This window comes from Amblyomma mixtum, chromosome 1 (assembly GCF_055824585.1).
Source record: "Amblyomma mixtum isolate Tamu chromosome 1, ASM5582458v1, whole genome shotgun sequence".
NCBI classification, from domain to species: Eukaryota; Metazoa; Arthropoda; class Arachnida; order Ixodida; family Ixodidae; genus Amblyomma; species Amblyomma mixtum.
Genome location: NC_143012.1, coordinates 295383504 through 295409874, shown reverse-complemented (window position 1 = coordinate 295409874; position 26371 = coordinate 295383504). Strand labels below are relative to the sequence as shown.

The 26371-nt window shown below is 50.7% G+C and overlaps 3 protein-coding genes across 4 annotated transcripts in view; all 3 read right to left on the bottom strand.

Moving 5' to 3' along the window:
* LOC149372129 (phospholipid-transporting ATPase ABCA3-like) overlaps nt 1-13034 on the bottom strand; it is a 33988-nt gene extending 20954 nt beyond the window's left edge. The window contains exons 1-10 of one of the 2 annotated variants that reach the window (XM_089585806.1): nt 12789-13034; nt 11216-11460; nt 10084-10321; nt 9159-9347; nt 7674-7855; nt 7263-7394; nt 6203-6496; nt 5500-5655; nt 4984-5194; nt 2929-3089 (exon numbers count right to left, since the gene is read on the bottom strand). In XM_089585806.1, the coding sequence (XP_089441932.1) occupies nt 2929-3089; nt 4984-5194; nt 5500-5655; nt 6203-6496; nt 7263-7394; nt 7674-7855; nt 9159-9347; nt 10084-10321; nt 11216-11460; nt 12789-12975 (1995 nt within the window). In that variant the 5' untranslated portion in view covers nt 12976-13034. The remainder of the gene's footprint in view (nt 1-2928; nt 3090-4983; nt 5195-5499; nt 5656-6202; nt 6497-7262; nt 7395-7673; nt 7856-9158; nt 9348-10083; nt 10322-11215; nt 11461-12788) is intronic. The other variant, XM_089585800.1, reaches the window with a different exon arrangement.
* Nucleotides 13035-13220: 186 nt separating this feature from the next.
* On the bottom strand, nt 13221-14770 carry LOC149372128 (uncharacterized). The gene is made up of 2 exons (XM_089581702.1): nt 14353-14770; nt 13221-13275 (listed from the first exon to the last, which is right to left on the bottom strand). The coding sequence occupies exons 1-2, from the start codon at nt 14733-14735 to the stop codon at nt 13221-13223; spliced, it is 438 nt and encodes a 145-aa protein (XP_089437828.1). The 5' UTR covers nt 14736-14770.
* Nucleotides 14771-16498: 1728 nt separating this feature from the next.
* LOC149372127 (uncharacterized) lies at nt 16499-21952 on the bottom strand. Its single transcript, XM_089581690.1, has 2 exons — nt 20973-21952; nt 16499-16503 (listed from the first exon to the last, which is right to left on the bottom strand). Exons 1-2 carry the CDS (start codon nt 21727-21729, stop codon nt 16499-16501), a joined length of 762 nt encoding a protein of 253 aa, XP_089437816.1. The 5' UTR covers nt 21730-21952.
* Nucleotides 21953-26371: the final 4419 nt, after the last annotated feature.

The following is a 26371-nucleotide window of genomic DNA, read 5'->3' as shown; positions in this document are numbered from 1 at the left end:
CTTTCGGCGACACTCCTCACACTTTACCACGACGCACGCTAGCTGCGGCGTGACACCTCCCCCCTTTTTCTCAATTCTTTCCCCGACCTTTTTTTTTTTTTTTTTCGCCAGTTCCGAACAAAGCATGCTTCTCCTTTAGGCTGCCTCAAGCCGCCGCCTCTCTCTCTAGTGCGAGAAAGCACTAAAGCTTCCCCCCGAGATACACTCCGAGATACACTCTGAAAAAGAATACAGGCATGCCAGTACATGAAAACAAGGCACACTTCTACACACCACACCATGCGCCACAAGATTACATGTTTCAAGGGAAGGTTAATGATACTAAAAGCATGCATGCACACAAAAAGGAAAGCAACCACAACAACAGTCCACCAAGGCGAGCCTCGAACATCGCTGCTCTCGTGTTTCGTGCTCAGGGGTTTCTTCTGCTTGACCAGTTCATTATAACCATTCACTGTCACCAAGCAGTCAATTTCCCTCGTCAACTCCTCTGTCACTGCGCACAAGATGCCCACGGCTGAGCCCCCCGGATCGACTCTCAGCGGCACATACGCGAGCTCAGCGTCAACCTGGTGCCCGAAGGCTCCCTTCAATGCCACTTTGCCTTGTGTGTCTACCATTTCCTGCGGCAGCAGTGGCTTCCTGACCACAGAGATGTCTGCGCCCGAATCCAGTCGCGCCAAAATGACTGATTCGCCCGAACAGAGAGAAATATCGCCTACCTTATGTGTCTCCGCCCGCTGAGTGCTCGCTTTTGGCTCCTGATCCTGGCACAGAATTTCAGCTTCATGAGTGTTCACCTCTATCACTGTGGCGGTAATTCTCCTTGTCTCTGTCTCTTGGCACTCCCCGTCCATATGCCCTAAACGGCCACAGCGGTAACAGGGAGACGACGCATTGTTCTTTCCCCTATCCTGCTCCCATTTCCTGCCAGCAGAATGCCCCTCCGTAGCAACGTTACGAACACCTGTATCTCTGTTTCCACTCGTTACTTCTACTTCACAACACTCCCTAGCCAGGTGACCTGAACGGCCACAACGGTAACACTGGAGTGCCGTCGTATGTGCTTTAAATGGCGCATACTTCACCTCCCTCTGTTCTTCCCTGTGAAGTGGCAACGTCGCAGCCACCTCCTCGCTTCTACATCCTCCACCACTGGCCGTATTCATGTGCGGAACGCCAGCCCCCAATGATTTCCCTTCTGACAGATCAGCTGTGCCTCGTCTGCGTAATTTCTCTATCTCGTATTCAATTTTGGCCCTCTCTAACCTCATCTTTTCAATTTCCAATCTCATTTGCATAATGGCTCCAGGTTGGCCCCTTTCCGTGCTTGGCTCGCTCATTCCCCCAGTCGTGCTACTATCCATCTCTGGCGACAGTAGTTTACTCTTTCCCCTCGAAAGCATAAAGCACAAAGTTTGAGAGCAGCGCTGTTCGCTCACCGTTTATCTTTCGCCGCCTTCTCTTCAAAGATCGTCAGTCAAACCAAGTTCCAGAGTTCTCTCACTATAAAATTCACGCTGATACGCCACAAGTCCTGTTACGCAACGCCGCCGCACTCTCAGGTCCTCTTCAATTTAAGTCCGTCCTTGTTTGCTCTGTTGGCGTACACGATTCCTCTCCCCACCTACACTGGTGTCGAAGCTGCGATGATCGGTGATGATCGTCGAAGATCCCTCTGCTGTCTCTTGCGCCTTCGTTCTTCTTTCTTGGTGGCCGGTTTTCCACTCCTCTTCGCCACCCAAGGGCAAACGTTCCTTGTGAGCTCACCAAATCGACGTCTTCTCAACCTGAGTTGCCTCTGTCTTCCTCGTTCCCGTCGCAAAGCAGCGTCCCTTGTGTCGAATCCTGTCGACTGCGCCAGTCACGATTTTTCTCCCTCTCTGCTCTGTCGTTGTTGATGTTGTTCTCCTTGATGTTGATGCGGAGTCGTAGAGGGCGGGTCTCGTGAGTGACCCGGGGGACGTACTTTGCGACTGGTGGGTTTAGACAGGTGTGCAGGTCTTCGGATGGTGAGGCACTTGGAAGGCTTTCTTCGAGAAATTATTTATTACACATGTATATACAACTTATTTACATATGCCGAATGATTTCGGCATCTCCACTTTAACTAAATATAAAACCTCAAAACTTCCACGACTCCGGACCACCGCCGGCCAACACACGGCCAACCCGTCCGGCCGCCGCTCAACTAACTCGCGTCTCCAACTCTACGCTTTCGGCCCCTGGACCACCACCGGCCACACACGACCGATCTGTCCGGCTGCCACACACCCAACCTCGGCGCTCTCCTTCGCGCGCACCCATCTCGTCACATTCGCGCCAAAACTCCATCCTCCGCCAATAAACAATCCTCCCGCCAAAACTTACTTTCTAGCCAATAGACGACTTTCCCGCCGTCGTTTAGAAGTAAGAGGTCACAAGGCAAAATACAAGTAAACAATATAAAACACGCCTCGCTGTAAGCAGCCATGGCTAACTAAAAGCTATTACAATAAAAAGAAACAAACACAATTCAAAACACACGCTCCACTGTTAGCCGCTCTGGCCAGCTAGCAAGACGAAAACAAGAACAGCGCCAGTCGTCCTGTCGTCGTCTCGGGTTTCGGACCGACTTCCTAGAAGAAACCATTCCCCACTCGCTTGGGCCGAGAAGCGCGACCCTCGCACGCTACGCCGTTTTAAGTCCTTCTCCTTTTGTCTGCGCATTCCCCTGCTCCCTTTCGGCGACACTCCTCACACTTTACCACGACGCACGCTAGCTGCGGCGTGACAGGGACTGTAATAATATCGCAATAAAATAAAAGGATACAGAGAGAGAGACGTAGACCACATTGTTTGGTGCTCTGAAGGGCTTTGAAATTCTGGACTGTATACCTGCCGAAAGACTCTTTCCCCCAACACCAGCATCGAGGCCGTGGCACTTACCGCGATGAGGGCACAGGCGCCGATGTCTCCCACGTTGGCGTTCAGCGTCTTGACAGCGTCCTCTTGTACGTGGGCCTGGGGAACGTGCTTCCGTATAACGGCGACCACTTCGTCGCACGTGACATCTTGCTCTATTGTCGCTCGGATCCAATAACCTGTGCCTGTGCACAAGACGTGGAAAGAAATGGTTGCTGTTCGGTAGCGCTCCCTGAAGTTGGGGGTTGCATACACGCGGTACTTCGCTCTCCGAAAACACTAAGGTTCTACGGAAGAAACTAAAACAGCCATCAAGCCCTAGAAACATATATCCCAATGGGCACCGAAACTTCCTTGGACGTCCCATGGACGTCCTAAAAGTCCACCGGATGTCCAAGGGAGTCAGTGCCCACTGGAATAAATACATTTGTTCATGCATCTAAAGGGACACAGGGGGCAACTCCATCGAATTCTTGTAATCAGAAAATTGATTCTATGGCTCTTTCTGCGGAAGTTAACGTTCGTTCGGCAGCAAAAAGATGTATTTATGGCGGATAAACTCGAATGTAAGTAATTTTCACTCGATTCAAACCTGTGACGTCTACACCAAGAATCCGATTGCCGCCGTTTTAGAGTGAACGGCGGTGTAGAATAGCGTATGGGATCCGCGCAGAAAATTCGGCATCGACGCATGCTGTTTACCTGCGAAATCGGCCGGGTGGTGGCGACACCTGCATTTATCAGCGAGTGTAGTCTCTTTGTCGTTAGAATGCCGTAGTATATCAATACAGTTCTACATTTTAAATTAAACGTTCTGTTTCTTCGGTGTTGAGATTCCCACGCTTGACTGAAGTGCGGAGGAAAGAGACAACTAGCACTTGCGCCCGTGACGGTGCTCCAAGGCAGGCAGGCTGATTGTCTTTGTATCAACCACGTACAACATTCAGTAAATCGCGGCGAGCACTGGCATACGATCACTACAGATCTCGGATGCAAAGCACCATAGACGAACTCTTTCAAGCGATTCCTCGCGATCAATGTGGTTGAACTATAGAACGCCAACCGACGAAATACAAGGACAACAGACAAAAAGGATCACAGGATCACAGATCAGGAGCAGAAATCTGGGCCAGTTGGACTATAGATCTCTGCTACCCTGCAGATGTTTTGCGGGCTTGAAGAAGGTGTTAGTCGTAAAGATGACTCCTCAAACGTCAGCAAAGAGCCTTGGCTGCGCTTTGCTCCAGAGTATTAAGCAACCCCAAATTCGAAAGGAAAAATAATGCTGTTGCCGCTGATCTGTGATTGCAACACCGACATATAAAGCTTCATAACAAAATGAAGACGGTATTTTGATATACTTCCCTCTCAGCACCTATCAACACAGTTCTACATATATGTAGCATGAACTATGCGAGAGTGAGAACTGTTCTCTGACTTGAGCGTAAATATCATGTGTCACACGTTTTAATTCAAGATTTCCAGTCACCGAAATTGCCGAAAGCTTAGGAGTACCCGCACTGACATCAGCTTTGACCGCGCAGTCATGGGGAGTTGGCTGAAAAAGTCAAGCCCATTCCAGCAGCGCTGAATATAACTACGTTGACTACACACGCCATATGTGCAGTGCTTTCTCCGTTTGTGCGTGTTTTTTTATATATGTTGTAGCAAGAGCTGGACACATACTGAAGAGTGCTCAAGGGGTCAGCTTCTTGACACTGCAAGCTGCCAAGACGAATGAAATGACGGGCTAATAGGACGCCTCTATCGAACGATCCGTCACCAATTCGCCCAGTATTCCAGGTTATCCTGGAGTAAACCAGCTCCCTCATAACACCGATCGCTGAACGAATGACGACGGAACTAGTGTTTATTAGATGGAGACTCGTTCTGCACCAGCAAGAAGTGACGAAACATGAACCAGACGCGCGTATACATCATAAACATAAATAGGCATTTGCGATAGTAAAAATGGAGTAAGCTGTCCTCTAGCGCACTCAGTTTTATAAAAAATGAGTGCGCCAGAGGACAGCGCACTCACTTTTCATTACTTTCTGTTCAGAGTGTGTGTATATATACCGTAGGTGGTTCGCAGGAAGAGCGAGGAGCCGCAGCAACGCAGCCTCCCAGCGGCCAGCACGGCGATGCGGTCTCCGAGGGTGTCGGCCTCCTCCATGCTGTGCGTGGTCAGCAGCATCGTCCTGTTCTCGTGGAACCGCAGCACGCACTCCCACAGGGCGCCCTTGCACTCGGGATCGGCGCCCGCCGTGGGCTCGTCCAGCACCACGATCTGCGCGGAGCAAGCCGAGAAGGCTGTCCCACAGTCCGCCAGAATATAGAACGTGAACACTGCACAAGCATGGGGAATCAGCTTTATCGTTCATCTTCCAGATACAACTTGAGCTGTCCCGTAAAAGTGGTACAAGTTCATCGGGATACTTGGCAGTCCACGGTCATACAAGGAAGTGCTATTTCCTCAGTGGTTTTCGAGATTGCCATTGAGGGAAACAAACATGAGCATTACAATTCTCATGTTCGCAGATTTAAAAAGTGCAGTCATCGATATATGGCGCAGTGAGCGAGTGACCGGCCGACCTGTGGATTGCCGACGATGGCGATTCCGAGCTGAAGCTTCCGCTTGGTGCCCCAGGAAAGCGAGCTGGCTACGGTGTCGCGCTTTTCGGATAGGTTGAAGGCCACCAGGATCTCTTCGATGGCATTGTTCGCCTTCGCCCACCTATCACTGCGGATCTGCGCAGTTCAGACAGAGAATATTGCAGGGTGCGCATTTTCAAATCAAAATAACACATCACGCGTAAACCTTGTGGGAACAGTATACAAGGAAGAATGTTCATCTCAGATATTACCAGCTTCCTTCATTCCAAATTTTCTTCAGCACTACAAAAAATTCTCGAAAGTTCCTGCAATTTTACAGATTTTTTAATGACGTAACTGGTAGCTCTTCTTTCAAATTACTCAGTGGAACAATTAGCGTTTAGGATATATTTGCCTAAAGATAGCAGAGGAAGATTCGTTTCTGTAATGCCATAGATAGGCTTATAGTATACCATTTACCCTCGCACAAACTACCTGTTATTCTCTTATTGGCACACCCCAAGCAGCGGAACCGCGTCTACAGACGTAAGTTCATTGACCTCAGAGGAATGACAGTATTACCGGGTATTCATTAAGACATGTAATATCCAGCCAGTAACAAAGTTGTAATAAGCGGGGAAAAGGAGGGAGTACGAGCGCGGCGGCTTTGCCGACCTTGGACTTGGGAAGTCCAGTGGCGCACCTTGGCGAAGAACTGCAGGTGCTCGAGCACGGTGAGGCTGAGGAAAAGGATGTTCTCTTGCGGACAGAACCCCATAGAGCGCCGCGCTGCGTCTGTGTCGAGAGCGATATTGCGTCCGGCCACGTAGACGCTGCCATCGGAGGCCTGCTCGAGACCCGTGATGAGTCTCAACAGTGTCGTTTTGCCAGCCCCGTTGCGGCCGAGCAAAACGGTGACGTCACCGGGGTACGCCTTGAGGCTAACTTGACGAAGCGCCACCGTTTTGTTCGGGTAGATCTGGAACAGCGAGAACGGCTACGCCGATCACATTTAGAAATGGTCCGGTAAAAAGTGTCATCTCATATTTCATCAGTTTTTACAAACCTCCCAGTTACGCGCTAGCATTTGTTGATGAGCACAACTGCTCCTTGAGTCTCCTCTCCTTGGGTGCCGTCTATGCACGCAGGCTTCTTTTCAAATGCATCAACTCTACAAATTTTTTATTAATATTTTTATTAATATTTTTTAACCAGATGTAGCGGCATAATTGTTGCATACACATGCAGTATGCGTGTGTATAAAGTATGCCCAGTATGCACAGTATGCATACACAGTATGTAGTACGCAGTATTAAAATGAATGTATGTACCTGCTCTCCCAGCATTCGTAATTAAGTGCACGTTTTCCTTCCTCTATAACGTTTATTAGATCTCTAAGCTTAGCTGGTATTACGAAAATGTCTGCGGCGGACGTGCACGTGTGTGCAGATACACTCTGTACAACCAGCCCTTTTCAGAGCTTGTATGTCCTTTGCTCGCGAAAAAGTCTAGTCACGTGGCCAAATATATTATTCGTAGTAACTTAAGGACAGATGCTAACATGCAGCAGGAAGTACTCTCCCTTGGGCAGCATGTAGTATTGTTTGCTATGCGCGCACAATTACACAGGGCATATGCATCAATCATTTACAAAGGCTCAAAGGAAACCAGACGTCACAGACTGCGCTAGCACAAGTTGTCAGCTAGGTTAAAGCTGGACGAGCAAACATATGTTCGTAGTTGCGTCCCTCTTTCAAGCTTACCTTTGTAACATTTTCCAGCACTATGCCAGGGTTGCCGCGTTCTTCGTCGCCTTCGAGCGGGATGCTTGCTTCTGGGGCATCCTTGCTTTGGAGCTGCAAGTCTTCAGACGCTCTGGGATACCAGTAGCTTGCCTGCGAAACCACCGAAAGATCTTGAACTGCGTTGGAGAAAAGCTGCACATAACAGTGAGGAGGACTGAGAATGCTGATGAAAGAAAACTTCACATGCATGTGCACTTATTTCGACGTTAACGCAGAGGTGTTTTCTCTCATGTCCTTCTGTCCGCCAAAACCAAGCTGATTTTTCATACGTGTCGATCCATATGTTACTGCTTCGCTACCCAGCACCAACGGCCACTGGTTGGCGCCTTACCGATATGACCGGCCCTCCGTTAGGCAGAAGTTTCTCACTTTGGTAAAGAAGAGGGGTTCCTTGGGGATTCCGTACTGCCAGGGCCATACGTTGTCGAGGTACCAGACGAGGGTGGCATAGGCCAGGCAATAGCACAGGATCGCGCACAGCATTCCCACCAGGGTCACGTTGTCGTATGGCGAGCCCGGCATGTGCAGGTTGCTCCAGTGAGCGCCTTGATCTGGACAGAGGGAAAGAGAAAAGAACTTAGCATGGCGCGCTGCGGGCCACTGAGCACTCCAGTCTTGTTCATAAAACTCGCGCATAAATCACTTGCTGTCTTCCGGCCTTCCACAAAACTGCCAGCGAACCCGAAACTGCACGTCAAGAGGTACTCGAACCACCCTGCGTTCGCGGGGCCGCACACGAACCAATAGGTTTCCAGAGCTAATCGCCTTTTCGCCTTACGTTAGCCATCCTGTGAATCGGTTGGTCGAAAATGAAAGTATCCAGACCTAGAGTCAAACAGAACTGCGCGAAGACGACGGGACAAAAAAAAAAAAAAAGCACGAATACACACACACAAAGCGAACACAAAGGTTCTGTTTTGCTCTAACCATGAACCGACTAGCCCAACATCACGTCCTACTTCAAAATCCAGACCTATGAGCGACTTTTCAATCGTTTCCAACATCGGGCTTCGAATTAAGCTTGAAATGGCCTATGCATGCCTACATTCACTTACTGTTCCTTGCTTTTTGATTCGTTTCAACGCCGCAGCTTCCCCATTGGCCACAACGCGTAAGGAAAATGCGCTGCGAAGCGGTTTCTACTCCACACTTTACGTGAATACTGCCACGTTGATTGTTCTGTCGGCCAATCGAATTTGACACACCTTAGAACTGAACTGAACCCGACCGGCGATATTTTTATAACCTTATTACGTTGTCTTAATTGACTGCTTGAGTGATCCTAGTATTCACTCTATATACATTACTGCAAGACAATGGCGTAAATGCGACTACGCAGCGCTGGCTGTCGTCCCGTGCATTTTTAATGAGATAGCGTTAAGGCTCCCGGGTTGTGTAGGAAATTCGGCGTCCTTCGGTGTTGTCGTCAGCGTTGCGAGCGAAAAACAGGGTGGCGTAGGGCGGCCCAGGTGGCCGCACCCCGGAGAAGCAACATAGGTGGGTCACGTGACCTTCTGGAGCCATCACAATCTGCCCATCGGATTGTGAGCTAAAAGACCACCTTGGCGATTAAATTAATGGTTGATCGCGAGATCATTAACGCTATGGCGTCATACCCTTAAGGCGGTGCTTAGTGTCCCCTCCAATTTGTTCGCTTGCTTTCTTTAGGCACGTTAAAGCGAACTAATTAGCAGGGAAGGCGGGCTTGTGCAATCAAGGCCGGTCAAGGTCAACTAGCTGCTGCTACACATGGAGCACTTCGCTAATTCCGTATCGTTTATAAGAAATGCGTTTAAAAACACAGAGCCTGAAGGCAATTGCTTAACATTCCTAATTGGGAAGGGTATACTCAGCTGTTTTCTTCGTGGAGGTTGATGATGCGGACCATCCAGTGCAGCGCCATGTTGGGGAAGATGGAGCTGCGAAGCTTCTGACCGAGCGACAGGTCTTCGTAGGGGATGGAGCCAGGCGCGTCCATGAAGAAGATCGGCACCTCGTACGTCAGCATCCAGAGACACACGGTGGCGAACACGGCGTACACCGCTGCACCGGTGATAGACGCGTGGAAGAGCGGCGGGTGAGGAACGGTGAACGCTTGAACCAGCGAGTTCGCATTTGTCTAAGTACTCATAGCTCGGCATTCATCGTTCGAAGGAATAACGGATAAATACAGCGGCCGAATACAGGGTGCGGAGTCATATAATGGGCAATTTAAATTAAAATTAGCAGCCGCCGATGAATAATTAACTAACGCCTACCGACCAAAACTCACAAAGTGAACAAGGGAGGGGAAAGCCTCTGGGTGCTTGGCAGCGTTTCGACAAGAGGGCTTTGTCTTCGTCTGGGCAAACGCGTTCATTATTGGCGGGGTTTAAATAGGGCCTTCATTCCAAGGACGAAGGCCCGGTGGCGCGGAGTTTAAATAGGGCCTTCACTCCGAGGAGTGGATGAGGCCGATAGAGTGTGAACAATTCAGTGAATGAATTCGTACCTTCTGCGATAATTCACTGTTTAAAATACATGTGAGGTAGCTAAATACGGCATGCATATGAAGCACCCGAAGGCAGCATACGTCACACGTGAAACCTGCCAAAGCCCTCGCGGGGCACACCAGTGCATTTACTCTACACTGTGCTCAGTGGACTGAAAGTACGCCTGTAATAAATTATGGTCAGCACTAGAACAATAGAGCTCAGCTGTTCAGTGATGATTGTCAGTGACACCAAATGACCGAGCCTTGAGTGTGGGAATGACGGCGAATCAGCGAGCCATATCTCACGGGTCTTGACGACGCAGCTGATGAGCAGGCAGAAGAGGTCGCAGTACACTGCGTACGTCATGATCACGAACAGCACGAGAGTGAAGTCACTCTGAGGCAGCAGCGAGGGCGCACAGAAGATTGGCAGCTTCACGAGCATGGTGATCAGGATCGTCACCAGCGACATCACCAGCAGGCCGCTCAGGAAAGCCGACAGCCAGTATACGGCATCGGAGACACCAGCGATGCGCAGCAGCTCCTGCGCGACAGCGAAGCGCGTGCAGGCTGTGAATGTGCCACTTGATGTTGAGAAATCATTGGGTAGCGTGTTGCGCGCACTATTGCCGCTAAATTCGCCAACAAAATAGCATCATTATAGAAGGTGTGAAGAGCCCCCTTTAGAGCACTTCATCCTGAAGGAAAGCTCTTTCTTAGGTCCTCATTTTTGTACGACTTAAGAAAAGGCAGAGGTTACAAAATATTCAATCGGACACCTAATTGCATTATGTGCTGGCAACTCAATAGCATGAGCAGGTTAGAGGCAGTGACGTTAGTTATGGTCCAGTGACGTCACCTTTCTCCGGCTAGTGGGAATGCTCCAGTCTGGTAATGCCCCTTTCCTACAGCCAATGGGCGAATGACTGACAACGCGTTTTGGTCCTATGGGGCTTATAATGCTAACGCATTGATATGCGCTTCTCGTTCGAGGCCGAAGGGGTAGAAAACGAGACAATGAGAGAATAGCAAAACGGCACACGGAAAACTGAAAAACGCAGACAGGCAGCCTTTATAAAAGTTACTGGGCCCAAAGGGCCTGCCGACAGCAAAATGCTAGCAAGAAATGCATCGAAGGTTTTCGCTGCGTTGCGGGAAACATCTGTCAGTAAAAGCTCTGTGGCACTACCGAACTCACACCTATTTATAACGCCTGAGTGAATTCAGTCGTGCCCCTTTCTGGTCGGCATTTTATGTGCAGTGAGCCCATTCACGACAGCCAGGAAGGAATCTCTGAGCCACGAGTATAGTCTATAATACACACGTAGACAACAGAGATTAGGCCACTGCTGCAGGATGTGCAGCCACGCTAGAGTCTAAAGGGTCCTCTATGCGCAAGCCCTTCAGAATGGTACGGCGTGGCATGTGTGAAGCGTACCTTCATTCCGACTGACTTTTCTTCGGCGATACGTTTCACAGCGACGGGTCCCAGGACGATGAATCCGTACACGACGCTGAGGTCTGTAATCTTGCGGGCGCTCCTCGAAGTGTCGAAACTCTTCGGAGACGGGAACCGGCGTGTCTTGAAGTAAACAGGCAGCGCCTCGGCACTGCCCTCCGCCCGCGGCACCGCAGTTTGTGCCACAGCCAGGTTAAGCCTCGACATCATCGGCAGTAGGATGCCTGGCATAGACAGAAGTTATATAATACAGCGTATAACGCGCATTAGATTCGGCACTATATCTAAACTCATGAACGTCCTCCATCAAGAGGCTTTTAGGTCAACTGTGGTCTGCAATCTGCAGTGGCAGTTGACCATTGCTAATTTCGGCAACACTTAGTTTTTAAATTGAACTATATCAGGTGTTTCATGACGTTCAAAAATTTTCAAAAATAGACTGTTTGGGGTTAAAATATGGCTTTTGCGGCATAGTATTATCAGTGTTGGCGGACACCGAAAAGCCGATCAATTATCTTAAGTGGCAAGCTGGTTTACTAATTACTGATAACTAACTTTTTAACTATCACAGATAGGCAACTGGTTGCAATTAGAGATTTGTAGCCGATCGTTAGTAATAGAAAATGAAAATTGGTTTTGAGGGGAGGAAATGACGCAGTGACTGTCCCACATGTCTCGATGGACACGTGAACCGCGCCGTAAGGGAAGGGTGGAAGGTGGGAGTGAAAAAAGAAAGAGGCGATATCAGTTTTTAGAATTTCGAAAACGCGATTAATCAATTTTTCCTCGCCGCTGCGCTTCGAAAAATTTCGAAAATACATGCGCTTTCGAAAGCATGCAGGTAAAGCAACCCCTCCAGTGCATGTAACTAGTCGAAAAGGCCGAATTTTGTCGAGCCACAGCGCCAAGGGTAATCGCGTTTTCGAAATACTAAAAACTGATATGGCTATTACTAACGACCGGCTAAAAATCTCCGATTGCAACTGGGCGCCTAACTCTACTAGATAAAAAGTTCACTGTTAAAAATTATTTAACCAGCTTACTACACAAGCCGGTTTTCTGGTGTCCGCCAACACAGCTAATACTATGGCGCAAAAGCCATGTTTTTACACCAAAAAGCCTATTTTTGCTCATTTCTGAAAGTGTTCGCTGACCTGGTATGTTTTGCATGAGCTCACGGTTGGTTTCTAGCGAAAACAGCGCGCGAGAAACGGGACACAGACGAGATCATGGTAGGCATCGTAGACATCGTTTCCTACCATAGAGGTTGGTTTCGGTCTCTGACACTCCGCTTCTGAATGCCGAGTGACACGTTCAGCGATCTGAGTCATCATCATCACCAGCAGGACAAAGACCTCTCTCATATCCCTCCGATTAACCTTATCCTGTGACATCTGCAACCACTCTACTCCCGCAAACTTCCTTATCTTATCCGCCCACCTGACCATATACACGGGAGCTTCCCGTGATTTTCAAGAGTTTTTCAGTGCACATTCAACAGGTATCTGACACCCAGAAGACGCTCATTTGTAAGTGCGTAATAAGGGTATACCTGAGAGCCAAAATGGCGGCCGTCGGCTAGAGCTAGTGGGTCGCATTGTTTCTCTGGTGTAGAACTCCTGCCAGGATGGAAAGCGCAGTTTGTAGCTGAGCACACCCCCCTCCGCTTGCTTGAACACCACGCCGTAGTTGTCGGTCAGCCCCAGGGCGTTGGCGCGCACCGACAGTTTGGCCACCATCTCGTCCTCGCCACCGAACTCTTCCACTTCGGCCCCCGAAAACGCGTGACGCAGCAGTTCTTCACCGGTGACGTTCCCTGCGGCATGCGACACGCAATGAGCTTCGTGTATTCCAGGTAGAATGAGCGCATTTAAACAATTTATATAAAGTACATGACAAGTTTTTTGGCTGTGCAAGTACACATGCCCAGTCCCCGCATCATTAGGGCGTGCTCCAAGGAGTTGTCAGGCCACACCTCTGCTAGTTACCTAGACGATGTTGTGGTCTTCTCACCCACGTCCACCGTACCGGTGCCGAAACTGGGGAGAGGTATTGAAAGAATGGGGCTGCGTGCACTTCCTGTGGGAATGCAGTAAAGGTACGAGTGCGTGGCGACGCGACTTCTATAAGTGCACTGCGCCCACACACAAGTCTGAAAGCTAACGGCTTGAGCTCCTACTGTACTACCACAGAAAGCTGTCCCTGAGAAAAGGCGTTTCCAAAGGACTCTGCTCGTAGCCATATACCTGGCTGGCTTGTTGTGAGCCCGTTCGGTAAGCACGGGCAGGGCAAACGGTAGAGACAGCGGTCTGTACAGGGGCTCCGGAATAGGTGTGGGGGAGCCCCCCACCATTTCAACATAAGCGATTACCCCCCCCCCCCCCCCCCCCGTCTCCGATTGCTTGCACTAGGGTCAGATTTGTGACAAACGCTTCAATTCTAAGAAAGCACAGAGGGCTTGATCTAGTTGGCGTCGCAGCCAATAGTAAAGCATTTCGTTTGAGTAACTTGAACCAATCATGTCCGAACAAAAGTCGTTGGCTGACAGAGCTCTGCTCATGATTAGCGAAATTAAAACAGACTGTTAGCAAACTTTTCAAATTCTGTTGATCACTCATGTGTACACCTTTAAAAAGTTGCCCGTTTGAATATAGCTTTATGTGCGTTGACAAATTGCACCTTTCAGGAGTGCAAAGTATGAAAAATATAAAAAAATAAAGTTTAACGAATTCTACAATAACATATAGAATAAAAATAATAAAAACAAACTTCTTGAGTCCTGACCCCCCTCCCACATTTCGAAATAAGTTCCGGAGTCCTGGGTCCGCGCGTGTTCGCAACGCTATAAAAAGCCAGCCTTGACCCCTCCTGCATGAACAAAGCCAATGTAGAATACATGCTTCGCACATACACACACAAAACTCAGCTTCGTAATCTTGAAGAGTGTTGCTTCACTAGCTACCAGCTGTCGGGCGACGGAAATATTTTCTATACATTCCAGGAGTGTCAGTTTTCCGTTCAGTTATTAGCTAACAGTAATTAACTTTACCCAGTGTATAGTTGGCAGCCATTGAGTCGAAACATATAGGTTACGAACCAGTTGATTAGACACGCACAGCGTAAGTATAAAAGCGAAAGTTACATAGCGTATCCACTCTGTAATACTCGCCAGCGATGGCCAGTGGCTAGAGCACGTGCCTGGTGCCGGCACGAAGGCGATCTTCTTGGGGAAGAAAAGCGACGGCTTGACCACGTTCTCGGCGTCGGTGTCGGCGCCTACGAAGGCGGAGGCGACTGAAGGAGTAACAGCCTCAGTCTCCGACGGCTGGTCGCGGCTGCAGTGCAGGTAAGTGTTCACCAGTGTCAACAGCAACGGCGTCAGCACCTCCAGCGCCGTGATGGCCCAGTTGCGCCGCAGCTTGTAGAGATAAACGCTCTTCCAGAGCAGAAGCTGCAGCTGCCGCCACTGCATGGCCCTGTGCCGCTGAACGTTTGACATTCCAGCGCCGTCAGCGACAATTTCACAAGTCCTTAATCCACTAGTCCTAGTCTACAGAACGCTCACCACCCATCAGAATGCCGCGTCACTGTAGATGGCTGCAGTTCATGCGCCTTTCCTCTCCCCATAACCTCCTTCTAGAACCTCGTGTCACTCAACTTATTGGATTGAAAAACATTTATTTCGTCAAAAAATGCAGATGCAGACGGTCCGCGCTAGATGGCCACCAAACCATGGCTGGCGGCTGAAGTACCCGAGTTTGAAAAGTCTTGAAAATCGCTTTTTGAGGAAATCAAATGACGCAGTATCTGTCTCACATCTCGGTGGGCACCTGAACCACGCCGTAAGAGAAAGGAGGAACTTGGGAGTGAAATAAGAAAGGGAGAGAGTGGTGCCGTATTGGAGGTGTCCGGAGTAGAGCACTGCACGGGCCACAATCTGAGGCCCAAGCCCGGCCCGGGCCCGACACCTGAAGCCCGAGCCCGGCCCAGGCCCGCGGCTTCAATCCCGGGCACGGCCCAGGCCCGCTAAATTATCGCTCTGGCGAGCCCGACCCGGCCCGTGAATCCCGGAGTGAAGCCCACCCTGGGACCGGCCCGGTCCGCTTCACAGTAAAGCTTGAGATACACTGCTCACTCTGAGCAAGTAGACTGCTGCTAGACCGATAAGAAACTGGCCGACAAAGGTTCTGAAACCACAGTTTGGCTAGCAGAAAGTTGGTTCTTTTTAACCCAGAAGGAAGTGATTAAGAGTAGTGCTCGCCAAGCCCGTCTTTTGGACAGTGATATCTTGTAGGTGCGCAAAGATAAAGTACGAAGTTCCGAGAGCCAAGTAAAAAGGGCTGCATACGAGTGTAATAGATTACTTTGCATTCCCGATGATTTTATCAGTTATATTTTGACGACCGCGAAGTATAAACATTAAAGCTGCCTAGCAAGTAGTGGGATGACATTTATTTAGTGAACGCGATCTCACAGGTTGAACTCATAGCCCAACTGGTCGCCTTTCAGCAGAAACGAAAATCTAAAAGGCTTGAATATTTCACGGTGTGTGTTTTGAAGACTAAAAGCGTCCTAAACGAATATGTTCTTCCCGAATGCATTTCTAATAGTGTATAGGCATGTTTTGGGATTACAACGATCAATGGCCAATTACGACCGGTTGAATTTTACTCTTACTTTTGGAGAAGAAGATAACGCGCGAAACACGTGATAACTTACAGGGCAAAACACTTGTCATGACAACCAGGCTGAAGAAGCGAGGAGGGATAGATGTGGTTATGAGATGAGATGTAAAACTCTCGCGAGCTTTTGTGGCTATTTCATTTACGAGACGTTCCGGTCAGCTGATCAAAAAGAAAACCAAACGCGCTTTAGTTTGTGAATTTTCTCACATGAGAAAAGTATAGCTATAAAATAAAAGCTATGTTTTTGGGGCTTAAGGGTCCAAGGGGAGTCAGGCTGTGAGAGGCACCGAAAAAGAGGACTCCGGATCATTTCGATCACCTGGGTTTCTTCAACGAGCAATGATACTACAAAGTACATGGCTGTCATTGCTTGCCGCCTAAACAGAAATGCTGCCGCCGAGGCTAGGAGCAAGCCCTGATTCCCCGGCTCCGTAATCAAGCGCCTTGACCCCTAAGACACCGCGGCTTGGAAATAAGGAATTAAATAAGTCAATGAATAAAGCTTAGTTTTTTTCTCAGCGCGTACTATAACCCATAGCTCATCCGTGTCGTTGCTCCAGTGTCGCAGTTGTGTACTTCATTCTGCAATAGAGAATGAATATGTACACCAGCCGTTTCTGTACGGACCGAAGCCCGGCTCGGGTCCGCAGCTTTAAGCCCGAGCCCGGCCCAGGCCCGCAACTTCAGGCCCGGGCCCGGCCCAGGCCCGCCAAAACAAACCATCCGGGCCCGGGCTTTTGGGCCGGCCGGAGCCCGTGCAGTGCACTAGTCCGGAGTACCTCCGGAACACGATTTCATTGGCCGCCACATACTCCGACGCAGCGTACACAATGTCGGACTCGCAGCAGGCCTGCCGAAATTACGTACGGGATAGGATAGCGCCGCTCGCCCGCAGAATACTATTGTTACAGGTTCTATTTACAAATACTATTTACAAGGCAGGTCGAGAAGAGCCTGGTGCGCCGGCGGCAGGATACTGGACTTTCTCTTCTTCTTCCAGCCGCCGCACGTCTTCTTTGTTCCTCAGAGCCCATGCGCAGCACGTGACATTTCCCCGTTCGCAGACGAAGCCCTCTGGGCCAGTGAATCAATCGGGATCCCGAGAGTGGAATGGCTTCAGCCGTGCGACATGCACGACCTGGGTTGTCCTTGAGCGGCGTCCTTGCGTTGATTGGGGAGAGATGACATAGTTGAGGTCATTGAGGCGAGCAACAACGATGAACGGGCCTGTGTAGTGGGATAGCAGCTTTTCTGATAAACCACGCTTGCGTAGGGGCGTCCACAACCATACAACGTCACCGGGCAGGTAGGAGACATCCTTGCGCCGGCGGTCATAACGCTGCTTAGAGCGATGCTGTGATGCCAAGGTGCGTATCCGGGCAATCCGACGGGCTTCTTCAGCGCGACATAGAGTGTTGGCAATAGAAGGCTCGGTGTCGAGAGAGAAAGGTAAGATGCTGTCGAGGGAGCTTCGAGGCGGACGGGCATAAAGGAGGAAGAATGGGCTGTAACCAGTTATTTCATGCCTCGACGTGTTATAGGCGTATGTAATGAAGGGAAGCACGTCGTCCCAGTTCTTATGGCGGGAATCGACATACATGGCCAGCATGGTCGTGAGTGTCCGATTGGTACGTTCAACCAGTCCATTAGTCTGGGGGTGGTACGGCGTCGAGTGGCGAAAATGGCATGAACTAAGACGCAGAAGCTCTTCCACAACGTCTGCCGTAAACTGGCGACCGCGGTCACTGATAACAACTCGAGGAGGTCCATGCCGGAGGATGACAGCACGAAGAAGGAAGAGCGAGACCTCAGCAGCGGTGGCGCAAGGTAGGGCGGCGGTCTCACAGTAACGGGTGAGGTGATCAACGCACACTATAATCCAGCGGTTACCGTTGGACGAGCGGGGAAACGGGCCGAGCAGATCGAGTCCAACTTGTTCATATGGCGTGCTTGGAGGGGGCACAGGATGCAGGCGTCCAGGCGAAGAAGTCGTGGGAAGCTTGAACCGCTGACACTGCACGCAGGTGGCCACGTAGCGCTGAACCATATGACGCATTTTTGGCCAGTAAAAACGTTCTTTGATGCGGTTAAGGGTCCTGGCAAACCCCAAGTGCCCAGCCGTGACGTCATCGTGCATTGCCTGCAGAACAGAGGAGTACAGAGTAGCCGGAACGACGAGGAGAAAGCGCGCACCTCCAGGCGAGTAATTCGTTCTATAGAGTAAACCGTCGCGAATGCAGAAAGGGCTTGCGGATGTCGAGTCACGGGCTTCGGCAAAAAGTGGCGCCAAGTGCTGATCCTTGCGTTGTTCCGTCTGGAAAGTGCCAAGATCTGGAAACTCTTGGGAAACGGCAGCGAGATAGTCGTCGAAGTTTTCATCATCGGAAGTAGTAACCGTGAGCGGCAGCCGCGAGAGGCAATCTGCGTCGGCGTGTTGGCGGCCACTTTTGTAAGACACTTTGAAGTTAAACTCTTGGAGGCGTAACGCCCAGCGGGCCAACCGACCGCAGGGGTCGCGTAGATTGACCAGCCAGCACAGAGAATGGTGGTCTGTGACGACTGTAAAAGCACGTCCATATAGGTACGAACGAAACCGTTGTACGCCGAAAACAACGGCGAGACACTCTTGCTCTGTTACAGTGTAATTGCGTTCCGACTTGCTGAGGGTGCGACTTGCATAAGCGACAACGTGTTGATTGCCCTCATGGCGTTGGATAAGCACAGCACCCACGCCGATGCCGCTGGCGTCAGTGTGGAGTTCAGTCGGTGCTGTCGGGCAGAAATGACGTAATATTGGCCGCGAGGTGAGGAGAAACTTGAGCTGCCGAAACGCGGAGTCGCATTCGGGAGTCCAGTGGAAAGGGGTGTCTTTCTGCAGGAGACTTGTAAGCGGGTAGGCTAAATCAGAAAACTTGGGAACGAAACGCCGAAAATATGAGCAAAGTCCTAGGAAACTCCTGAGCTCTTTCACTGATTTGGGTTCTTTGACACTGCTTACAGCTTCAACCTTCTGCGGGTCGGGTCTGACGCCATCCTTGTCAACGAGATGACCAAGCACAGTAATTTGGCGTTCACCGAAGCGACACTTCTTCGAGTTCAGCACGAGGCCCGCTCTCTCTATGCAGTCTAGGACAATGGCTAAGCGGCTGTTATGTTCGGCGAAGGTCCTACCAAAAATGACAACATCGTCCAGATAACACATGCAAACTTGCCACTTCAGGCCACGTAAAAGCGTATCCATAAATCGTTCAAAAGTGGCAGGAGCGTTGCACAGGCCGAAAGGCATAACATTAAATTCATACAATCCGTCAGGTGTCACGAATGCTGTCTTCTCTTTGTCTTGCGGGTGCATCGGGATCTGCCAGTACCCGGACCGTAGATCCACCGAGGAAAAGTAGGAGGCTGAGTGGAGGCAGTCGATGGCATCATCAACGCGCGGGAGCGGGTAAACATCCTTCTTTGTGACAGTGTTAAGCCGGCGGTAGTCGACACAAAATCGCCAAGTGCCATCTTTCTTTTTGACAAGGATCACTGGAGCAGCCCACGGGCTTGAGGATTCCTGAATGATGCCGCGGTGCAACATGTCACGGACTTGTTCATCGATTATCTGACGTTCGGAAGGCGAGACGCGGTATGGCTTCTGTCGAATCGGCTGTGCAGATCCAGTATTGATCATGTGATGGGTACGGGAAGCTGGAATCGGCGGTGGTTGGTCGCGACCAAAGTCAAACACGTCAGCATGCTTCATAAGAACGGCCACTAGTACCTGGCGGTCGCTAGTGGGTAGGGATTTGTTGACCATGGCTAGGAATTGAGAGTCGCTCAGATCGCGGCGTCTAGTTGGACGAGACACGTTGTCAGTGATCGCGGCAACTGGTACAGAAAAACGTTCTTCAAAGCCGGCAAGTTTTAAACCACATGGCAATACTGCAGGTTCGTTGGAGTGATTGACAGTCCAAAGAGTGGCATGGCCCTTGGTGACATGGACGACGCTGCGGGGTACTAGCACACTTTTCTTTGCACAGTTAAGGGAACAAGGTTCCACCACAGCATCGAAGGCATCAGAAATCGTGCTCGAGGACACAACGGGAACGAATATGGCAGACATTGCTGGAACGACGGTATCTTCAGAGACAGAAAACACTTGGGCAACCACTGGCGAGTCTTCTATGAGAGCTGACCGAAGGCCAGGACTTAACGATATGCCACCACTGCGGAAGTCGAGAGTAGCGCCGCACTGGTGCAAAAAGTCAATACCGAGGATGATGTCATGCGTAGAACGAGGGAGCACCGTGAATTCAGTGCGGAACATGTGGCCAGCGATCACTACATTCACAAAACAAATACCAATCGGAACCAATGATTCTCCCCCTACACCCCGGAATATAACAGCACGATCCCAAGCGAACATTATTTTACGACCCAGGCGGTTCTTGAAAGTTGAACTCATCACTGACACCGTGGCACCAGTGTCCACTAAGGCCATGACGCAAATACCGTCCACTAAAACTTCAAGGCGGTTCCTTAACATAACAATGGGCAGAGGAATTGGCACTATCGATGATCCGGCGACCGCACCTCCATCGGCCGCACACGCTAGTTTCCCGGGGACGGTGGGGAACGACGTTGGGGAGAAGGCGAGCGGCGAGAGCGGTGCGGAGGTGGAGTCAGACTTCGGTCAGAGGCAGGGGAGTCGTTCCGTGGTGGCGCGTAACTGGATGGACGCTGAGACGATGTGAAGACACGGTCATGAACAGGCGCATTGAAACTGGGGCGAGGGTATGACCATTGGCGCTGGGAGCGGGAATACTGGCCCCGGCGACGGCAGAATCTAGAGATGTGACCGACCATACCACAGCGGTAACAAAGTGGTGGGTCGGGGGGGCACTCGGGATAACACTCCTCGTAGCCAGTGTCGAAACGACCATCGTACTCCGGCGGCCGCAGGTGGCGTTGCGGACGAGCTGGCGCCCTGGGGCCGGGGCGGGTGATCCGGGGAGCGTCGCTGTAATCAATGCGAGGAGCACTGGTAGGGGCCTGGCCAGACAAACTCCAAGGGGAGGAGCGGTAGGCGGGAGCCGCCTGCAGAGAACAGCTCTCATATGGGACCTCACTGCGGCGCGCAACATCTTGATGCCGGGAGAGTTCGTCACGCACGATTTGACGAATGACGTCAGGGAGAGTCGCCGCATTCACAGGCTCGTGGAAATCCACGCTGGCGACGGTGGTGACGTTAGGCAGGCGACCGAACTTGGGAGTAATTCGACGCAGTTTTAGAGCTTCAAAGGTGCGGCAGTACTTGATGATATCCGTGGGCGAGTCTAAATTTTCTTTACTAATAAGAAAGCTGTAGACGTCCTCTGCGATGCCCTTGAGGAGATGACCAACGCGATCTTCGTCGGACATACTGGGATTAACGACTTTGCACAGCTTCAAGACCTCTTCTATGTAAGTCGTGCAGGTCTCTCCAGGCACTTGCGCTCTCTGAAGCAAAGACTGCTCAGCGCATTTTCGTTTGGCAACGGTATCCCCGAAGCAGCTGCGGAGCTCTTCCATGAAGCGGTCCCAACTCGTTATTGATGCCTCATGGTTTTCGAACCAAGTTAGCGCGGTGCCATCGAGAAAGAAGACGACATTGGCCAGCTGAAGAGTGGCATCCCAGCCGTTGTATTTGCTCACCCGCTTGTAATTGGTGAGCCAATCATCCACGTCTTCGCCAGCCTTCCCGGAAAACGTCCGCGGCTCACGGTAGTGCTGCCAAGCGGGCGTTGCTGCGCCGGTCGGACGTGCGTCGGCTTCCTTGGGCATTTGCACGGGCAACGGTGGCAATCCGGCGATTCTTCGGCTGCAGCGGTTGCGAGAGGGGTCCGTGGTGATCGACCCAGCACCTGCACCACACTGTTACAGGTTCTATTTACAAATACTATTTACAAGGCAGGTCGAGAAGAGCCTGGTGCGCCGGCGGCAGGATACTGGACTTTCTCTTCTTCTTCCAGCCGCCGCACGTCTTCTTTGTTCCTCAGAGCCCATGCGCAGCACGTGACACTATTTTGAAAGCAATTCGGATTCGGCTGTGAGTAAAAAACAGATAGTATGGGTGCCCGGTCATCAGGGGGTAGAGGGGAACGAGGCCGCTCACGCGGCTGCCCGAGCGTTCCTTCTCTTGGGTTCCGCTCAATCCTCTGGTTCTGCCGCGGCAATCATACCGATTCCGCTAATCGCTTTCGCGGATATTACAAACCATTTACAGCTCTGCAGGAGGGTACTCCCGGGACCCGCCAAGGGTCTCGACAGAACCGAGGAGTGCCACCTTAGATGGCTCCAAACCAGGTCTTCAATCCCGCCGTACTAAAACACGTGGACCCGACATTCACGGGCAGGTGCAAATTCTGCAGGCAGTATGCTGACCTGTACCACATGGTGTGGGCCAGTACAATGCACATATAGCCGTTATTAGTCAGCCAAGTAGGGAGGGCTGGGAGGCGGCCCTGTCCAGCTCGGACCTGGAGGCCCAGTGGGCCCTGATCCAGAGAGCCTGGGCAGCGGCGGCGGCCAATGGCGTCCCGGAATAGGACTGCCACCCAGCTCAACGACCATCCCCACCTCCTTTTCCCAATACAGCAGAGTGTTGCAATAAGCGACGTTAAACCCATATAAGCCAAGCCATGTTTCTCCTCCTCCCCCACAACCTAACTGATCTCACCGATAAATATAATTTCCACCACCAACAAAATCCGGCCACCGCCACAGGGTTCGAACCCAGGTATCCTGGCTCAGTAGACGAGCGCCCTAACCACTGAGTCACCGCGGTGGGTCATAATGCGGTTTACGCTCGATGCGACGGGGAAATACTAGTGCGTAGTATTTTTGAGGAGAGGCCCGAGTTGTACTACCGCGGTGGCCGAGTGGTTAGGTGGCTCGGCTACTGAGCCGGAGTATCCAGAAAAGGCGTCCATGTGGTCTGCGGCGTCAGTGAACGTTAAAGATCCCCAGATGGTCAAAATTATTGCGGAGCCCTCCACAACCGCGCCTCTTTCCTTCTTCTTTCACTCCCACCTTCATCTCTTCCCTTACGGCACGATTCGGGTGGCCACCGATATGCGAGACAATTACTGCTCCATTTCCTTCCTTCAGAAACCAATTTTTCATTTTTTTTTTCCTATTTTCACAACCAAAGCATTCGATAATGTGCAACATTCAGCCATTTTACAAGCTTTGAGCTCCCTGCACGTGGGAGAACGCACCTATGCATATGTGAGAGCTTTCCTTACGGGCAGTACCGCGGAGTTCCAAATCGGATCAGTCACATCTCCTACCTTCCCACTAGGCAGCCGTGGTACGCCACAAGGTGCAGTTCTCTCACCATTTTTGTTCAACATCACGCTCATCCCTCTTGCTCAAATCTTGTCTAAAATTCCCCACCTCTATCACTCCATCTATGCGGATGATATCACCGTCTGGACGAGCGCAGGAAACTGCGGTGAAATAGAGGAAACATTACAAAATGCAACAAACGCGGTCCAACAATATGCAAAAAGTATAGGCCTGGCATGTTCCCCTGCCAAATCAGAACTCCTTCTAATCAGACCCCGATACCCGGATCCTGATCCGCCACAAATTGTTATCAAACTTGAAGACATTCCAATTCCAATTAAACCCGTCATTAGGGTTTTGGGTATGCTCATCACGAATGACGGCTTCAACACGACCACCATTAAATCACTCCGCCACACTGTACAGAATACGACTGCGATCATTCGTAGAATTAATAATAAACACCGAGGCATGAGGGAGGCAGACACGCGACGTCTCGTTCAAGCCTTCTGTATCAGCAAACTCATTTATACTCTCCCCTATCTGTATCTCACTCGGACAGAGCAGGAGCAGATAGATAGAATGATCAGGGGTATATATAAGGCTGCCCTTCACCTCCCGAATTCAACCCCCACCAGCAAATTCCTCAAACTAGGCGTGCATAACACCCTGGCAGAACTAATTGAAGCCCACCTCACGGGGCAATACTATCGCCTATCTCGAACACCTACCGGACAGAATCTTCTGAAAAGACTCAAAATCACCCTCGACGACCAAATTTCGGATCAGCATAGCATTTCTCTAGACCTTGCAAAAAATCTTTATATTCCACCTGTGCCTAGAAACACTCATCCTGAGCATGACAAAGATCGTCGCACAGCTCGGGCAACAGCCCTACATAAGCACTACGCTAGGGATCGAGCAGTCACATACGTAGATGCTGCAGAATATTCTACCACCTCAGCCTATGCAATCACGGTACTTAACTGCAATCATAATCCTTGCTCATCCCTTACTCTCAATCGCGTTCAACATCCCGTCGAGGCTGAAGAAGCAGCTATAGCCCTGGCCATTACTCAAACAAATGCCAAATACATATTCTCGGATTCTAAATCAGCCATACGAAATTTCGCCAAACAACGGGTTCACACGCCAGCACATCGCATTCTGAACAGTGTTGTACCACCGAGTCGGCTCATTACACTCATCTGGGTTCCTGCGCATTGCGGACACCCGGGGAATACGGCTGCACACAATCACGCCCGAGGACTCGTCAACCGGGCGGTGGACGGCCTCCCCTGCTTCCGCAGTGCTAGGGAACGCATGATGACGTACCATGAAGTCACGCTTCACTACCGGGGTTCCCGACTAGTTTACTCCCCTCCCCATAAATCGCTAAATAAGGACGAGCAAGTCGTTTGGCGACGGATTCAGACAGACACTTTTCCGAACCCTTACCTGTATTCCCTCATGCACCCAGGGGACTACCATCCGTCCTGCAAATTATGCCAACACCCTAAGGCGGATGTTCATCACATACTTAGGGCTTGCCCTAATACTCCAACTCCCCCTTTTCTGAGACTCGACGACCAGGAGAGATGGGAGGCCGTGCTGCACAGCTCACAGCCGGAGGTTCAGCTCCGGATGGTGACCTGGGCCACAGAGGTCGCCAGGGCCCATGGGCTCCTGGCCACCTAGCGCGACCGCGAGGGCCCACCTGTTCCTGCAAACCCCTTATCCTTATCCCCACCCTCACTGGCTTCCTTTTAAGGGTTGCTTAATAAAAGTTTTTCCTCCTCCTCCTCCTCACAGCCAGTGGCTTTCGTAATTCGGATGGTCGGCTTATGTGCTGCACAGCCACCTTGAAGAGACAATCCTGAAATCAGACACTATATAATTATTTGCTGTCCATTATTTGCGGTGACCGTGACGTGACCGCATCGGTAAAGGCACGTCTACAGTGGTGCGGTTCGTAGTTCGCCTTCGCAAAATTGTAGAGAGGCTTAGCACGCCTGTTGCCTCGGAACGAGTCCCCTTTTGAAGGCACAAGTTACTAGTCCAATTTCAGATAGCGTTCCAGCGAAGGCCTTCTATGACCTTCAATACTTCTCGTACTTCACCTGTTTACTCATCCAACATCAAAGGCATGCCGACAGACGCAGAATGCAGGCGAGATACACAAAGGCAAGCTGAAGCTTGGTCATAAACGAGCATCGTAGCTGAGCAATTACTTATGGGGAAGGGCGTTGCAGACAGGGCCCATGTGGGTGAAACAAATTAGTCACCGCCACCGGGGCCGTAGCGACATCACCATTCTGCTGCTTACAGAACTGGCAACACAGTACGATCGCACGTCGCCGCAAGTGCGCCCAGCATGACATCACACAAAGCAACGCTTACTTGACGAGACGCTCTCCTGGCAGACGAAGGGAGAACGGCAAATGTTTGCCCGTTTGGTTGTTCGCTATATTTTGGTCTCCGATGCTAAACCCACTTATGGACCCTGCAGCTACAAGCTTGATGATGATGATGTCCTCGGGCTGAATGGCGAGACAAGCTTATGCGCGGCACGGCAACTTCTTTTTCGTAATATCTCAGCTTCAGCTGTCAAACGGGACGAGAAAAAGAGACAAGCGCCGATGATGGCCATCACCATCATCGTCGATTGTGGCTCTTGAGGCAGGCTGGCTTTTACATTGACGACGAAGCAGTGATTACATCAGTATTCGTGCCTCATGTCTCTTTTCTCTCGTCCTGTTTGTCAGTGCTTTTCGCAATTTCGTACAACCTAATTTCGTACAAAGCTCTAATTTATAATTTCGGTAGCACATTTCCATCTTTGTAATGACGCGCAAGGCATTTATGGCACCACGTCATATTCGCAACCCACTTACTTTATAATCGAATTTCTTCTCCCATCTGTTTCAGTTTAGACAGCTGACTGACGAAAAAAAAATTCAGGGGGGCACTTTTTTGACCTAAAGTGCGGTAAGGCGAAAGCCTTAAGCGTGGTGCTGCTGCTTGTGTCCCTGATGTGTGGTTAAGATGTTAAGCTTCGCCTCTAAGAGGGGGTTGCAGCCTTCGGGCTACGGCCGCTTATCTGTTTTTTCAGCCAGCGTCCGCTTCGGCGGACGCG

Coding starts and splice junctions, on each gene's coding strand:
- LOC149372128 (XM_089581702.1), bottom strand. CDS start 14,735: ATGTCAAACGTTCAGCGGCACAGGGCCATGCAGTGGCGGCAGCTGCAG. Junction 13,276..14,352: donor TTCGCTTTTATACTTACGCT/GTGCGTGTCTAA, acceptor ACCTCTCCCCAG/TTTCGGCACCGGTACGGTGG.
- LOC149372127 (XM_089581690.1), bottom strand. CDS start 21,729: ATGCCCAAGGAAGCCGACGCACGTCCGACCGGCGCAGCAACGCCCGCT.